At 45.9% G+C, this 17,916-nt stretch overlaps 1 protein-coding gene across 1 annotated transcript in view; it reads right to left on the reverse strand.

Moving 5' to 3' along the window:
* Positions 1-11,081: 11,081 nt before the first annotated feature.
* Positions 11,082-17,916, reverse strand: part of MTUS2 (microtubule associated scaffold protein 2) — a 457,672-nt gene continuing 450,837 nt past the window's right edge. Inside the window, exons 15-17 of the mRNA XM_044286799.1 lie at positions 16,880-16,999; positions 15,542-15,639; positions 11,082-12,393 (exon numbers count right to left, since the gene is read on the reverse strand). Coding sequence (XP_044142734.1) covers positions 12,180-12,393; positions 15,542-15,639; positions 16,880-16,999 — 432 coding nt within the window. The 3' untranslated portion in view covers positions 11,082-12,179. The remainder of the gene's footprint in view (positions 12,394-15,541; positions 15,640-16,879; positions 17,000-17,916) is intronic.

Genomic DNA, 17,916 nt, shown 5'->3' on the forward strand with positions numbered 1-17,916 from the left:
ACGAGAGGCCCATCTTTGCTCCAGAGCCCCCAATTTAGCTGTATTTAGATGTGCCAGGGGGTTATTATCAGTGAATGCAATGAATGGGGTAGCGGCTAGATAATCTTTGAATTTTTCCGTCACTGCCCACACTAATGCCAGGAATTCTAGTTTGAAGGAACTATAATTCTGGTCATTTTTCTCAGCTCCTTTCAGGGAGCGGCTTGCATAAGCTATCACTCTTTCTTTTCCCTCTTGAATCTGGGCTAACACAGCCCCCAGGCCTCGCTTGCTAGCATCAGTATACAGATGGAAGGGCTTGCTGTAGTCGGGATAACCTAACACGGGAGGCTCGGTCAGTTTCTTTTTTAACAACTGGAACGCTATCTCTCTCTCTTCATTCCACTCAATGAGCACTGGAGTTCTAGGACTTTTCTTGGGCTGCCCCCTCAAGAGTTCCTGGAGAGGATCGGCTATTTGAGCAAAATGGGGGATGAAACGTCTATAGTAGCCGGCAAAACCAAGGAAACCCCTCACCTCTTTGACGGTAGTGGGTACCGGCCAGTTACGGACAGCCGCTAACTTATCAGGGTCAGGTTGTACGCCCTCTCCGCTTACCACATGTCCCAGGTATTTTACCGCAGGTTTGAGCAAGTGGCATTTAGATGGCTTTACCTTCAGGCCATATTTGACAAGGATTTCAAAGACCTCTGCTAAGTGTTTCAGGTGGTCTTCATATGTTTTTGAGTACACAATGACGTCATCTAGATACAGCAGCACTGTTTCGAAGTTTTTGTGACCCAAACACCGCTCCATTAGTCTCTGGAAAGTTCCTGGGGCATTACATAACCCGAACGGCATACAATTGAATTCGAACAGGCCCATGGGAGTGGTGAAAGCAGTCTTTTCCCTATCTGCCGGGGCCATGGGTACTTGCCAGTAGCCACTGGTCAAGTCCAATGTGGAGAAATAGGCAGCGGAGCCCAGAGCAGTTAGTGACTCTTCAATGCGGGGCAGTGGGTATGCATCTTTGTGGGTTATTTGGTTAATTTTTCTATAGTCCACGCAGAAACGGATACCACCATCCTTCTTCTTTACAAGGACCAGGGGTGCCGCCCACGGGCTACGACTGTCCCGGATTACATTAGAGTCTTTCATCTCTTGGATCATTTCCTTTACAGTCTGATAGGAAGTAGGCGGTAAGGGTCGGTATCTCTCCTTGATAGGAGGATGAGAGCCAGTAGGTATGGTGTGTTGTATGGCACTAACCTCTCCATAATCAGCAGCATGTTTACTGAAGGCCTGGTGGTGCTCTTTGACAAGCCGTAGTATCCCTTCTTGTTGATGTTGGGGGGTAGTCTCGTCCCCGACATGTAGCTCTTCCCACCAGGGTACTTGTGACTGGGGCACCGGCGGACATCCGCTGACTGCAGCTGGCGGCTTTTCTGTCACTGGAAGACGGATGATGTCTTGGAAGAACACCTGAGAAAGCTGGGCAACAGGGTAATGCTTAGTAAGCGCCACAGGATGATCACTCAGGTTAATCAGACGGACAGGTACTTTACCTTGGGAGACGTTCACCAGGCACTTGGCAGCTCTCACATAAGGGTAGTTCTCCATCTGGATTGGCTCCACCAGGGCTGGATAATCTTGGCCTTGGACTCCCAGGACAGCACGACACCATAAGAGAGTTTGGGAATTAGGAGGCAAAGTCACAGGCTTATTATCACGAATCTTGGCAGTACAAATTTCTCCTTTCCCGTTAGCAAACCTCTGCTGGGCACTTAACACAGTGATAGTCTTTTGAATCACCCTCTTGGACGCAGAGGAAGCGGTGGGCAGAGTCTGATGTAATACGGCAAGTATTTCAGCATAACAGTTTTTGAAGACATTGGTGCCTAGAATGACAGGATGTCCTCCTCTGTCGCCGGCCTGTACTACTATCACCCCCTGTTGAGGCAAGGTGACTTCTCCCACCTGCAGGGTGGGTTCCCAGTATCCATGGATCTTTACCGGTTTGCCATTGCTGGCGATAATCTCTACCCAGGATTCAGGCGGCTGGGTCAATTGATTGGTGTCCCAGAATCTTTCAAAGGCGGGCAGCTGAATAGTAGTGACCTGAGACCCAGTATCTAATAGGGCTTCAAAGGGGACCCCGTTAATCTCCACATTGATTTTAGGATGGGATCCTACATACCGTGGCATCCAATTTGGATCTTTTGGACCTAGTGTTCTACCTCCCGAGGGGTGGTCCTCAGCCTCAGGGGTTGCCCGTTTAACTGCCAGCAAGTGGATTCTGTGTGTCCCATCTTTTTGCAGTATGTACACACGGGCCGCTGGCGACCCCTATTGCGCCTCCCCGGATCCCTGGGGTGAGTCTCTTGGTATGGAGGTGGGAACGGCTTAGAGGGTGACAGGAACTCCTCTTCTGACATCATAGGTTTTTCCCATTCCTCCATTTTTCTGCACACTCTCTCTAGGCTTTTAGTGAGGTGATTTACTTGCTCTGTCAGCATGGCGATAGTATCGGTAGCTGTAGCCTGAACAGCTTGACCGGCCTCAGCTCGGTTAATGATAAACGGTTTTGACCTGCAGGCTGATAACTCAGGTGGGGTGCTCAACTCTGTAGATACTGCTGACCCCAGAATTTTTATAGCCAGTTCTTTAAAGTCCAGAAAGGTACTGTTAGGGTGTTGGGCGGACAGCATCTTTAATTGGGTCCTTATTTGCTCACTAGCCACTCCGGTAATAAATTGTTCCCTCAGGGTCTGATCCTGGTTATCAGCTTCCTTGGGATCTATCTGGATTACAGCCCCCAAAGCCTCCTGAAGTGATAGGGCATAGTCACGGAGGGACTCACCGGACTTCTGTTTCTTGCCAAAGAAGTGCATCTTTATCTCTGAGGCAGTCCTCGTTTCAAAAGTGGCCCTGAGGCGGGTGAATATCTGCTCTAGAGTACTCCTTTCAGCAGCAGGCCAGGATAATACCTCTCTGCGGGCAGCCCCCTCAAGTTGCGCTAGCAAGATTTCCATTTGCTGATCGGCATTTATGGGGTACAGTTTGAATAAGGCCAGCAACTTTTCTTTAAAGTCTCTTAGGGTATGGGCCTCTCCGTTATAGCGGGGAAACCATGGGGCCCCAAAATAGTAAGGCATGGTAAAGGGCATCATGCTGGGGGCTATAGGATGATTAGGAGCCGCAAGCTCTCCCGGGTCCGGCCGCTCGGCAACTCCCGGATCTGACATGTTAACTTATTACGAGGTGGCCGCTGGTGACTAAAGGGGCCGGAACAATCCCCTTCCCTCCGGATACAAGTTCTTACCGGTATCGGCGGGTTCGCGCAGGCCAAATCTCGGGAGACTCCGGACGTCCTGTGTACGCGGTGACGTTGCTGACGCAGGAAAAGCAGGGCCGCGGCGGTGCGATGATGAAGAGGGGCGGGATTCTCTGTGTCTTTGAAGGGATCCGCCCACGGAGGTCCTCAGCAGCGCGGGAAACTTTACTCCAGGCGGCCGGTGGCCATCTTGATCACGATTCCCTGACAGCAAGCAGGGTGTTGCAAAGTCCAATAAATCACAGTCCACAAGTACGATTTTCCCTCTGGGGGTAGCGCAACACAGTACAGCGCCTCTGATTCCTCCCAGGCACAATTTTAATCCACCGGCTTGGAAATAAAGGGTACAGTCTTTGTAATACGGTGGTGAAATAGTTAAAGCACACAGTTCACACTTCTCTGCACTGTCGAAGTATGCGGATCCTGTTCGTGACGCCAAAAAGAGCGATGCAGTGTCCCAGGGGGTCAGTAGTGTGTGCTGGGCTTTGTAGTGCAGATCGACCACTAACCTGGGATCCACTGTCGTCTTCAATTGGGGCAAATGCTGGAACAGGCAGATGATTAAAAGTTCGTGACGCCAGTGTCAATTAAACGGTGACACGCCGTGTAAAGTATGGTGGACGAATGAAGCAAGCACAGGATAACCAACAAAAACTGGAACTTTTACTGAATATCAGTCAGGATAATACATGGACACAGGAAGAGCACAGTTCCATAAAAGACGGTTGGTTTCTTATAGCAATACAGGTGGTTCTTGGGAGTTACAGAATGGCCGGTCTTAGCAAGGCATTATACAGAGTGTTGATTACAGGAGATGCAGTACAGGCGGCTTGCTCACTATTCCTGACTGGGTCCTGACTCATATGTGACTTTCTCTCCAAGGTCTAATGCCCTTTATCTGGCGTACCCTTGAATCTGTCCTTATCTAGTACCTCCTCTGTTATCTTGAGTACCTTTTGCTTTCTCTGATCGGCCTCTGTGGTATTCTGTGTCTTCAGGCTGATTCGCTATGCCCTTCTGACTTCTATGCATGGACTCAGGAGTAAATCCTCTCTGCACTGAGTCTGGAAACTTCTAACCTCCTGAGCTAGGCCCTAGCCTATTTATACTGAACTGGGGGCTCCCTCTGCTGGCTGTGATAAGGATTGCCGGTAACCGGCCTGACTGGCTTAAAGGGAACTACACACTCAAATCTAGCAGTGTCGGGTAGCCTACCCGTATGCTGCAAATATGCAAACCAGGTCTCTACCAGCAAGTAGGGCGTCTACTTGCTGGTAGCCGCCGCAAAAAAAAACGCCCCCTCGTCGTGTTGATTGACAGGGCCAGCCGCTATCTCCTCCTCCGGCCGGCCCTGTCAGCATTTTAAAAATCGCGCCCCTGTGTTCATTCGGCGCAGGTGCTCTGAGATGAGGAGGCTCGTCTCCTCAGAACTCCCTCAGTGCGCCTGCGCCGATGACGTCTTCTCTTTCGGTGATGTCATCGGCGCAGGCGCACTGAGGGAGTTCTGAGGAGACGAGCCTCCTCATCTCAGAGCGCCTGCGCCGAATGAACAGAGGCGTGCGATTTTTAAAATGCTGACAGGGCCGGCCGGAGGAGGAGATCGCGGCTGGCCCTGTCAATCAACACGACGAGGGGGCGTTTTTTTGCAGCGGCTACCAGCAAGTAGACGCCCTACTTGCTGGTAGAGACCTGATTTGCATATTATAAAACTTCGTTTTTATAAGAAACGGCCGAATGAAAGTAAGTAACACCATTATATTCTCATATATCGCACTATAAGGAATGTAACTAGCCCCCCCAAAAAAATGACTTTAGTGGGGTGACAGAAGCCCTTTAAATGCCTGCAATCAATATTAAAAGAGCTTATTACTACTGGGAGCTCTATAGGAGGGTCTTATAGATCCACATTATTACCACTGAGGGGTCTGTAGAGAGCTTTATTACCACTGGGGGAACAATAGGGGGCCTTATTTCTACTGGAGGCTCTGTGAGGTTATTATTAATACTGGAGGGCTCTTCTACTAATTGGGGCACTCTTGGGGAGCGTTATTACAGTTGGGGACACTGTAGGGGCGGTATTACTAATGAGGGCATTCTAGAAGGGAATTACTATTGATGGGACTGTGAGGAGCACTATTACTATGGGGGCACTCATATTTCTTCAGGATAGTATATGGGGTTTTTGGGGAGCACAGCAAGCAGCAGGATAACACTATGGGGACTCGAGGTTGGGAGATGAAAGAAAGTGAGGAGGCTAAGATATCTGTGTGTCACACTCTGCAGAGACGAGGCGGCTGAAAGAAGATGTTCAGACCAAATGGAGAAGATCTACATCAGAGGAGACATCAACTGGGAGGCCCTGGAGATGAGAGGTATGTGCTGCTGTATAGCAAGTACAGCAAAATGTGGGTGGGGGGGGGGGGGGCGCTTAGAGAGCTGGACCATATTCATTGGGGCTTGACACGTGGTTCGGCTCACTCTTAGTCAGGGCGAGCTGCAGCAGAAGGGACAGATAGTGTAGGGACAGGAATTTATTTATATTTTTTAGGCAGGATTTAGAGAACCAAAAGTCCTTTTAAGGACTATTGTTTTATCTGGCTGCAATATATATTATTAGCGCAACCTGCGCAAAATTGCGTGCAATTGTTTGGAATCTGCTGACAGTGACACTACCTCTGCTACATCTGTTGTGTAACATTTGCGCATTCTAAATATCAGTGACATTCAGTTAATTTATTTTTGCCGGTGGTGACAGCGACATTACCTGCGCTACATCTCCTGTATAACGTGTGCACATCCTAAATATCATCGACATTAAATTTTCTTGCCGCTGGTGACAGCGTCATTTCCTGCATAACGTTTACACATCCTAAATATCGGTGACATTCAGTAAAAAAAAAATTGCCGCTAGTGACAGGCGACATTACCTGCGCTACATCTCCTGTATAACGTTTGCACATCCTAAATAGCAGCAGGCCCTCGCCCCTAATGTTGTAGATCATGGATGTCAAACTCATGGCCCTCCAGATGTTGCAAAACTACAACTCCCATCATTCCCTGATAGCTGTAGTATGCCCAGGCATGATGGGAGTTGTAGTTTTGCAACAGCTGGAGGGCCACGAGTTTGACATCCCTGTTGTAGATGGTCAGCTCGGCAGCAGGCCCTCGCCCCTAATGTTGTAGATGGTCAGCTCAGCAGGCCCTTGCTCCTAATGTTTTTGAGGGTCACCAGCAGGCCATCAATCATAATTTTTCAAGGCTGTGTATGATGCCCTCCTTTATGTGTAATAAGGGGTACATTGCGGTGCTGAATCCTTGTAATTGTAGGAGTGTAGGAGTCCCACTACCTGAACTATTGTACCACAATGTGAATGAGGCCCTCCTTTATGTGATATACAGGTTGTATCGGAGTGCCTCTTCCTTGTAATTTTTGGCAGCACTTGCTCTTTATATACAAGTAAATATATAGGAAAGAACGTTTCTTCCAAAAAATTTCCTCTAAAATCGATTTTATCTTTAGTTTTGTGCGTCTTAGTGTCAGTCTGTAAAAGTGGCGTACTATTCGGACAACATCGTTCCCAGCAGCGATCTGGGAGTCCAAGATGCATCCAGACATCCTCCCCATGCTGTTCCCGAACCATTTCGGTGGTGTTTCCATCAATTTCTGACCTTTTCCTATGAACCAGACACTCTCCCCTCTTCAGAGCAGGGGGTGCCTGGTTTAATGCTCGGGTTCTCCCATTGACTTCCATCGTGCTCGGTAGAGCACCCGAGCATCCCAAAGTGTTCTACTCGAGCACCAGAGCACTTTGGTGCTTGATCAATACTGGTAACAACCTGATGGCGATTTATTGCAGACTGCTGGCTATTCATTCATAAACTTGTAGTAGGAATAATAGAGGAATGGCACTGAATAACCCACATAGATATCATCACATTTTCAGAACCACCACAGAATTAAACAGGACCTGTCACTGCCTCACAGAAATAATACTGGCTTATATTCTTGCAGCTTTATATTCTGCAACTCCTCAGTCACCGGAAATATCTATGGCTGAGCACTGGGGATCGCCCACCTGACAACTCACCAGTATTGAGCGCAAAAGTTGATGGCACTAATTGCATCAAAGAAAGGGAGGCTAGGAGAAAGAGAAACTTCCCAGGAGTCCCAAAAGATACGGCTGCAAAGGTTTGTAGCCAGTACTGTGCGGACATGTCATTTCCTATTAAATGAGGATGTACAGAGTTAAAATAATGTCATGTCAGCCACACGTACTGTAGGTACCGAAGCATCATCTTTGACTAATCTTGTAATGTATGGTCATCATCCTTTCCTTACACAGTTGTACTCTGTCCACTGTCACAGGCTGCATGGAAGTGGTCAACATAAAGCACGGCCACGGCTATAGGAAAAGGTGCCTCTCTGGTGGCTGGGACCGTGGGAGCGCACATAGGCTAGTGCTTTTTCCTATAGTGTGCAAGCACGACCACCGCTGCTGGATTGTAGATTGTAGATTGAGAAAGACAGTCCCAAGTTCTAACCTGAAATCTTTACAAACATTCAGTACATTACTTGTGCTTATTTACTTACTTCATGGTGGTATCATCTTGTGATCTGTAACTGATGACGTCACAACATAGAGGTATAAGAAAAGATGCTCCAGAATTGTTATTCCATGAGAAACACATGTATTTAACTAAAGCAGATAGACCAGGAGAGCTGACAGGTCCCCTTTAAAGGGAACCTGTCACCAGGATTTTGGGTATAGAGCTGAGGACATGGGTTGCTAGATGGCCGCTAGCACATCCACAATACCCAGTCCCCATAGCTCTGTGTGCTTTTAGGGGCCAAGTCATGTGCCCAGTACTGGTAAACCATAAGTTTGTAAGTGGCTTAAAGGTGGTCCATCTGATGGTGGTCTTGCCTCGTTGGCCACCTTTACAGCCTTCTATGAGAGATTATGGCAAGTGAGTAACGGGGAATAAATGAAAACAGCTCCACTGATTTGGTCAAACAATTCTTCCAGTTTATGAACATTGATTTTTATTCTCTAACACTGTAAATGAAACCACACAAGAACATTCAACAGGAGAAGTAAGAAGGAATTTGTTGTGAAGGGTCCAACTCGATCTGTGCCCAACTACCCTTGTTACACAGTGTTGTGGATGAGGTTAGTAAGATGCAAACTGATGTCTCCTCATTACTTTACTAAGTGATGGTTCATGCCATCAATCTACATCAGGTACTCCTGTAAGGCAACACCGACTTATGGGGCATTACCTTAAAAAATTACAATAAATACATTGCTTTCTATCTTGGATAAAACATGGACACTCCCTGAGAGAAGGTTACTGTTGCTAAAGCAAAGCAAGTGTTTTTTCGGGCATAGTCCATGAGGGTACCTTTGGGGATGGGGGAAGCAAACAGAAGTGAATGCCCCTTCTTCTACCATTTCACTACTTTTAGCTTCAGAATTCAGAGTTCTGACAGCTATAAAAGATTTTGTGATAAAAATTGTAATGTATAGTTGAATTGGAAAAATCTGACTTCCTGCAGCCACCACTAGGGGGAGTTTCTTGCATACTGAGCATACATTGCATTTAATTATAAAAGACTATGCAATACACTCCCTCTGGTGGTGGCTGCAGGGATCCAGAATTGAATAATTATCTCCAAGAGGGGATTTGGAGCTCTGAAAAAATGAGCTCTGTCCCCTATAAAGATACACTGGGGAATTAATCTTTAACCGCTGAACCTCAAACATGGTATAAAAAAAAAAAGGGGACATTCATTTTAAAGTCTTGTAGGCATTTTTGCTAGATAAGCGTTGGTGTCATTCATGTAAAAATTCATCTAATTATTGGCCTAAAGTTTCCAACTTACTTGGACACGTGGGACACGTTCGATGGAAATGAAGTGGCGTAAAGAAGGAATAATTGTCTAATATGCCTAGGGAGCTGCAACAAATGTCATTCCACATAAGCCACTTTGTTAAAATGACCAAAGCAATTGTCTCAAGGTGATAAAACAATGTATCCTGAATAGTACCGATAAATCTCCTCCATTGTGTCTTTAGGCTCCAAGGTTACTTTTAAGGTCCCCATACACTTTAGTGTATTATCAGCCAAAACCACCCTATGGCAGGTTCAACCGACAGTCTAAGGCCTCATGCACATGACCGTAGAAGGTCCGTGCCCGTATTGTAGGTCCACAATATACGGGCACTGGCCGTGTGCGCACCGTATCAAGGAAGCAGACCCATTCACTTGAATGGGTCCACAATCAGGAATATACGGTGCAGTGGGGAACGGAGGCAGGGATTGGAAACCAACGGAAGCACTATGATGCGCTTCCGTGGGTTTTCTGTCCATGTCTCCGCACTGCAAAAAAGTATTGCATGCACTTCTTTTTAGCAGTGCGGACTGTCTGATGCAGATCGCAGACCCCATTCAAGTGAATAGGTCTGCGTCTGCAGACGGCGGACCCACAGTGGGTGCTCGTGCATTGCAGTCCACAGCACGGACACAGCTCATGTGCATGAGGCCTAAGGCTACTTTCACATTAGCGGCACGGACCTCACCCGACGGAACAGCCTGCCGGATCCGTCCTGCCACTAGTGACCGTGTGCCCCCGGACTGCCGCTCCGTCCCCATTGACTATAATGGGGGCGGAGTTCCGGAAGAGACACGGCGAGAGGCTGCCGGAATAAAACTACGACATGTCCGACATTTATTCCGGCAGCCTCTCGCCGTGCGCTGTCGTGCCTCGCCGGAACTCCGCCCCCGCCCCCATTATGGTCAGTGGGGACGGAGCGGCAGTCCGGAGGCACACGGTCACTAGCGGCAGGACGGATCCGGCAGGATGTTCACATCACGTTAAATGGATGCCTCCGAAAGATGTCATACAGTGGCAACTGACACCATAGAGTTCCATTGTAAACAAAAAAATTTAAACGTTAACATATCATTATAGTTTTTTTTAAATCTTATCGCCTTCGTGTTTTGCTTTGCTCCCGCTATGCAGCAGAACCCATGCCATATAGCATAATCTCAGAGGGAGCGGTAATCCCAGGACACAGACGACAGGTCTCCTGCAGCATTAAGGCTGGGGCTACACGGCAATTTTGGCTGTGGCACACGTCTCTCCAGAGAAGATCACAGTGTAGTGCTTCAGCATTGCAACTAGTAAAAGTCAATGGGATTAAGTTGCGGCAACTTGTGGGTCACAACGGACCCCTGCTCACGTTCGCTAATTTCAATACTGCAATGTTACACTCTGATCCTTGCCTGGGAGACACATGTCGGGTTCAAAGCTGCCATGTAACCCCAGCCTAAGGCCTCAAGCACACGGCCATTGTTTTGGTCCGCATCCGAGCCTGCCGTTTTGGCGGCTCGGATGCGGGCCCATTCACTTCAATGGGGCCGCAAAAGATGCGGACAGCACTCTGTGTGCTGTCTGCATCCGTTGCTCCGTTCCGTGGCCGCCGCTAAAAAAATATAACCTGTCCTATTCTTGTCCGCGCTTTGCAGACAGGAATAGGCCTTTTATATTAAAGGCTGTCCGTGCCGTTCCGCAAATTGCGGAACGCGCGTGGACGCCATCCGTGTTTTGCGGATCCGCGATTTGCGGACCGCAAAGCACACCGCGGGCGTGTGTATGAGGCCTAAATCACAGTGGTAAGGTGAAATTCATACATGGCTAACTAAACAACGGCTGAGAATAAACACATACAGGTTTTTTTTTTTTTGTTTTTTTTTAAAATAATAAATTAATATTACATTCCAAAATAAATCTATCTATCCATCTAGCTCCCAGCTGCGTTTAGTTGAGCATTGCCGACCTATAAATTCACACAGACTCCCCATAAAAACGAACTAGAAATCAAGTGCTCCTCTGCAGGCAGAATCCCATATCCACATGTGCATTACAAAATTTACAAAAAAAACTACTTAAATATATAATGTAAAATGTATATATACGTTCTTACACATAGAGGAAGATTATAGAGAAGCTAAGACTAAACACGACAATGCCTTTAGATACAAAGCTCAATGACCTGATTGGAGTAGGAAGCAGGGTCACCGAAGACTGGAAGGTAGTATCCAAGTTTATGTACATCTCAAAAGTCTAAGCCAAAGCACAGCGCCCCCTGGTGACCATAAAAGCCTATTTCTCAAAAATATCTAATAAAAAAAAAAAAAGAGAGACAAATATCCATTGAAGCCTGGTAATGAATCACACAGAGGAAAAGAATGCCTGACATGCGGGCAAAGCAGTAGATTATTGCGTAGCAGCCTTAACCTGGAATAACACAGAGCTGGTGATTGTGTGGTACTATTTGGAAGGCGCTTTTGTTACATCGTATTCAGTATAGATTACTGTTATTTTGTTATAATAAGCAGTAAAAACCAGATGGACAGAAACGTGTCCCATTCAGGTAGAAGACAGAGGCACGGCTTAGAAAACAGCTGATCAAACACATCAGCAACGTAAAAAACAAACAAAAATACACAAGCTCTTCTATGTACATTGCATCTTTATGTACAAATCAACCTGTAAAGTGTGTGCAATCATGTATACAATAACCATATTGTATAGATATCACCAGCATATTGGACTGTATGTAACCTGAAACATTGGTGTGGCTTTTGAGGAATTGTTTTAGTGGAATGTTTTTATTTTATTTTTTGTTTCCTTGGCTTGAGGTTCCTAGGAAAGACAGGAGGTGTCATTGTACTTTCATATTCAGTCTTCCATAAGGTACACTGGATTTCACATGCAGTCATAGGGATCCAAGGACTGCTGCTTACGGCAAGCAATGGCACGGAAAATAAAGCTTGTCTATCATAGGCTGCTGCTGCGTTGTCATCTCTGAGCAGAGTTGACTTTAGAGGGTGACAGAGGACCAGAAGAAGAAGAGGAGCGGTGGACAGGAGATGACGGATACTTGATAGGACTCATGGAGTCGGCGCTCTGGAGTTTCCATACAAGTTCTTCATTGGTACGGCTTAACCGTTTCTTCTCTTTGCTCTCTTTTTCAACACTCTCATGTAGGTTGGCATTTTCAACTGATAATTGCCTGAATTATAAAACACAAAAATTAACACCTTACAGTTTAGGTTCATGTCAAGAGCAAATCCAGCATCTGAATGACCCTTTAAAGGCTATAGAAGCCTTTGGGCAATTTCTTTATGATTGTATTTTACTTATTTTGTGGTAAACGTAATTTTTTCAGTTGGTCTTTATTAAAAGTTTTCAGACGTTTCTAAGATACAAAGGTTAAAATCTGTCTGTTTGGAAGCTGTCACGGTCTGCTTTAATTCCATAATCCGACGGCTCATGTGAAGCTCTTATCTCTGCTATTCTGACCTTATAAGCACTCATTATTTAAAGTTCAATTCTTATCAAACTGATAAGAATATGGCTTAAATAAATGTCTATTAGGTCAGGAGATCAGACATAGGAGTTACACATGAGCCTGTAATCAGCATTTTGCTAAATGCTTTTCTTTTTGAAACTACACTTGAAGCCGTACAGGATGGAGTGGCTCACTGAAGGATCATATTGCACATGTCATAACAAGTCTATGGGGAGGGCAATGAGCAAGAGGTGAGTGAGACAAAAGAGACACACAGACAAATACACTGCTGCTGCTAGATAGTTTCTATCTCAGCACAAGTGCTTTATTCACATCTTTACAGATCAGTATTTCTTTGTAATGTCTTCCATGATCCTGGGTCTTCTTCTGAGTAAGAGACAGTTAGGAAGCTTATTCTTCTCTACTTTCTGTGTACAGTAGATGAAAGCTGATCTCTACCAACCCAGACTTTGAGCAATGCAAACTAGAAAATTGAGCTTACAGAGGAGAAAGCCACTAAAAATCCAAGATACAAGTCATATAATGGCCAAAAATAGTGTTATTCCTTATGTACACAATGTGTACTATTGATTAGCCTTGCTAAAAGGTTAGGTACACTTTAAGTCTGTTTAGAGATGTTACTCCACTTTCTATGACATCACTAGGTTGCAACAATTTTCTGTCTGAAATCAGTTAGTGTCCACTTTCCCCACCCACTTTCCATAACTGGAGTGATTGGTGTAGAAATGCAAAATGTCACAAAATGTTTGTGCTAATAAGTCCAAAAAGTCACAAGCAAAGGCATAGCTATAAGGGGTGCAGAGGTAGCAGTCGCTACAGGGCCCAGGTGCCTGAGGGCACCCAAAGACCCTTGTGCCACATAAGAAGACACCGGTATTATAGAAAGTACATGCTGGGAGGGCGCTGTCATAGCTTTTGCACTGGGACCCAGAATCTTTAAGTTACACCTCTGGCTGGAGGGAAGGGGTTAGGTCAAGGATTTGGCGTGGGGAAGAATTTGACTCAGGCATCATGAAGACTATTTGCTCTCCTGTCACTTGCCACAATGAGTAAAGGGGGGCCCAAGCTGTACTCTTGCACCAGGACCCATGAGCCTTTAGCTACATCCCTGGTCACAAGCCTCTATTTTGGAACTTTTTGAAGCCAGAATTCTAGACTGCAGGATTTGATAAATTTTCTCATAGAATGAAACAAGATATATAGAATACTGTATATGGAAATATGTCAGGCGATGGAATATATAGAATGCCAACAGGCGAGACAGAAAATGAAAAATGGTGTGCAGTAGCTAACATGAAACATCCACCCAGTAGTAGGCAGGTACAGATAAGAAGACATTCTCAGAAGTATAGATGGGTGGGGTGTATGGAGGTTTTGGCTGCATAAGATAGCAGGAGAAAGACCAGAAGATGAACATGTATGAAATCCTTTTAACTCTGGTGGCTGAACAGAATCTGAGAATATAAAATAAAAGGTACACAATGTCTGCAGCTGTCAAGGTGCTCAAGGGCTGAAACAGCTTGTCAATTCTCTGTCTTCTGTGTTTAAACCCTCTCAGCCATTCAGCAGAACCAAAAGAGTGGTAAAGGGGCATACAATGATATAAAAAGCCCTGTGCCTAAAGGTAGGTGGACATGAACTGGACAAATCAGCAGTAAAATCTGCATGTGTAACATGAGGATTTGCGGCGGATTTCACTGCTGATTTAGCCACTTGAAATTGAACCTATCTGAATCAGAAAATAACATGCTGCTGGTTGAAAATTTCAACATGGAGATTGTCTACAGCATGCGGATGAGATTTGCTGCTAATGTATTCCGCTGGTGATTTTATATGTGCAAAGCCACGGGGGAAATCTGCAACATTTGCAGTACATGTGGCAGTGGCCTTAGGAATCATGGACCATATGACTGGATCTCCGGACCTTAGGTTTTACTTCTAAAAGTATGTGTGTTTATATACAGTATATCTATATTTACCAAAAAAGGAAAATTAAAACAGCACAGGTTTATATAACCTGTCACTCACATCACAATTGTGTCCAAGGGGACGTCTCACGATGCAATGTGCCCGGCTGCAGCCATCTCCTTTCGGTGCCCAGCGCCGCCTTCTGAATCGAAATCGCCGCCCTCCTTTTCATTAGATCCGCCTACCTCAGTTCATCGCCGCCTCTCTAATGTCCGCTCTCCTCAGCCAGTACCCGCGCGTGCGCACTAGGTATCACCTGATGCGCCCATGCGGACTCCTGGCAGCGGCCTCGTTATGCGTACTTCGCTAGAACCTGCCTTGGCCGCCCGATTACAGCCTACAGCCATCCAAACTCCTACAGCCGGGTGATACCTAGTGCGCACGCGCGGGTACTGGCTGAGGAGAGCGGACGTTAGAGAGGCGGCTATGAACTGAGGTAGGTGGATCTAATGAAAAGGAGGGCGGCGATTTCAATTCAGAAGGCGGCGCTGGGCACCGAAAGGAGATGGCTGCAGCCGGGCACATTGCATCGTGAGACGTCCCCTTGGACACAATTGTGACGTGAGTGACAGGTTATATAAACCTGTTTTATATGATTATAGAGCCACAGGCGCATTTAATAAGGTCAATTTAAGATTCTGTGTATTAGTACGGACCTCGCCATATGTTTAGGTTATAGGACTAATTTCTGATGACAGAATCCATTTAAAGAGGTAGCAGTCTGGTGGTTCCCCTGAAGCAGAGTCCAGATCCCTGTATAGAGGTTAAAGGGTGAAGACTAGGGGGACCACTTAGATAACGCCCTTAGGACTAGCCCCAAGCTAAATATGTTGAAGTGTCACAGTGGATACACATCTGCTTCATTCGTTCGAGATCTTACCTGGTAACTACAACGTTCTGATCGATGCGGGCCCTCATATCTTCGTTCTGCTGCTGCAGGACCTGTATTCTTTCCTCCAAGACAACATTTATTTCAGCCTTGAAAATAGAACAATATTAGAAGATTATTACCATAAAATTTGTGGTAAGAATCTGAAAAACATATCCACCAATGGTAGATCAATTTTTCTAGTTTCCTTTTGAAAATTTTGGGAGGCATACAAAGATAGGACTGCTTTTAATAACATATCTGCCCTATGGATGTTATATACTGTGTTCCTGGCTTGTAAATGCATTCTGTTGACACTAATACGGTTAAAGGGAACCTGTCACGTGGATATTTGATTATAATCTAACTCATTATATACAATCATTACCTACTAAAAAGTGCCTTAGATGTATTCACTTACTGGTGTGACAGATGGTCACCTCATAATATACACACAAAGATGCCACATGCTAATGAGCTGATTCGAGTCCAGCGTGATGTCACTGAGTCCAGCGTATATTTAATTCAGAGCTATAGCCACTCCCCTGCCCACCTGCTGCTGATTCCTATGGAAACAAACTGTCATTCAGCAGCAGGTGGGCGGGGAGAGTCAGGAGCTCATGAATATTCATGACTCATCATTATCAGCTGGAGCTTTTCAATAAAAGATGTTGGCAGATTGACTGGGTCAATTAAAGAAAGTGACCCAGCATTTTGCTAAGAGAATCAGTCACTTATTTATGTTGCCCTTAGTTAGGACACCATAAAACTGGTGACAGGTTCCCTTTAAAGGCTGCAGCAGGGTTACTAGAGCCTATGGATCTGTGACCCCCATTTCACCCTCATAAGCCAAAGACCGCCTATGAAAGGGCAGCTGTATGGCACAGGAGGCATAATGATGCTATCTCAGCCACCTCCACTGGCTAGAAGAGGCCTGTGGTGAACATCGCACTGCCGCACCCTCTGCGCTCTGACACAGCAGTTGCAGAGAGAGCAGAGCCTTTAGGTGTAATGACAACATCCCCGTTGCTCCTAGAGTCTCATTTGCATATAATAAAACTTAATTTTTCACAGAAATGCGGGCACATATGAACATGGCACACAGATGTCTTCAGCTGCCAAGTGCACATGTAACAGGTCAGCCGGTGTCATAGGTACAAATCTGCTGACAGATGCTCTTTAAAAATTAATATCCATCCAGGAACAGTGTGCATCTAATAATTTAAGACTCCAACAACTCCCCTGTGGCACATATTTTTTAAGTGTTGGTCCCCTTTAAGATGAACCTCTGATAGCAGATCTGATGCCATGTATTCTAGATTTTTAAAATGCTCTTGTGTGAAAGCTCACCAGTTTCTCCAGTTCCATTATTCTCTTTTCCTGTTCATGGATCAACTGGTTTTTCATCTCCAAGACTTGCTTAATGCTCATCAGGTCTTCATCTAAGTGGCGGTATGGAGCTAGGGCAATCTGCAAAACAGAAATCTGCTTTATTTATCTATTAATACAAAAGAAGGAATACAAATCTGGATTGTACGGAATATGTGCATTACACTGGACACCACGAAAGCTGTTCATAACACGAAAGATCAGCCAAACCCACCAATTTTGGAGGAATCTATAAAAGGGAGTTTGTCAATAGGGAAACCACTAGTAAATCAGGCACAGTGCCTTGTAGGGTTATCTCAGCTGAATGTAATGATACCCTTCACTTAGGGTCCATTCACACGTCCGTAGAATGGGTCGGCATCCGTTCCGCAAATTGCAGAACGGGTGCAGACCCATTTATTCTCTATGGGGCAGGAATGGATGCGTACAGCACACAGTGTGTTGTCCGCATACGCATTTCCGGAGCGCGCCCCCGATCTTCCGGCCAGCGGCTCGGGAAAAAAAATAGAACATATCCTATTCTTGTCCGCAATTGTGGACAAGAATAGGCAGTTCTATGGGGGTGCCGGCCGGGTGTATTGCAGATCCCCAATACACTACAGTTGTGTGAATGGACCCTTAGCGATCTGTTGCTTCATTCTGGAGAAAAAGTACTTTTCATACATATTCAAATGAGCAGTCAAGTGCACCGAGGGCGGACTCAAGCCACTCTGTGCACTCTATGCATTCTACCTGGTTTACCAGTAAATTTCCTGGTGACAAATTCCCTTTAACAATCCAATGCTTATGGGGGCTGCAGACTAACCCCCAATGTCATATTTGGGAAAAAGAAGGATTGGCATGCTGGATTTTGACAAGGCCACAGCTTGTTCCATTTGCGCCACTGAGGATAAACTGGCGCAGGAGGGGTCTGTCAGCAGCATGTTCTAGTCTCTGCATTACAATTAACATGCATGAGAGACAGCCGTATAGCTGACAGCTAACCATGCCTATGGCCA

The sequence above is a fragment of the Bufo gargarizans genome, chromosome 3, assembly GCF_014858855.1.
Source record: "Bufo gargarizans isolate SCDJY-AF-19 chromosome 3, ASM1485885v1, whole genome shotgun sequence".
Lineage (NCBI taxonomy): Eukaryota > Metazoa > Chordata > Amphibia > Anura > Bufonidae > Bufo > Bufo gargarizans.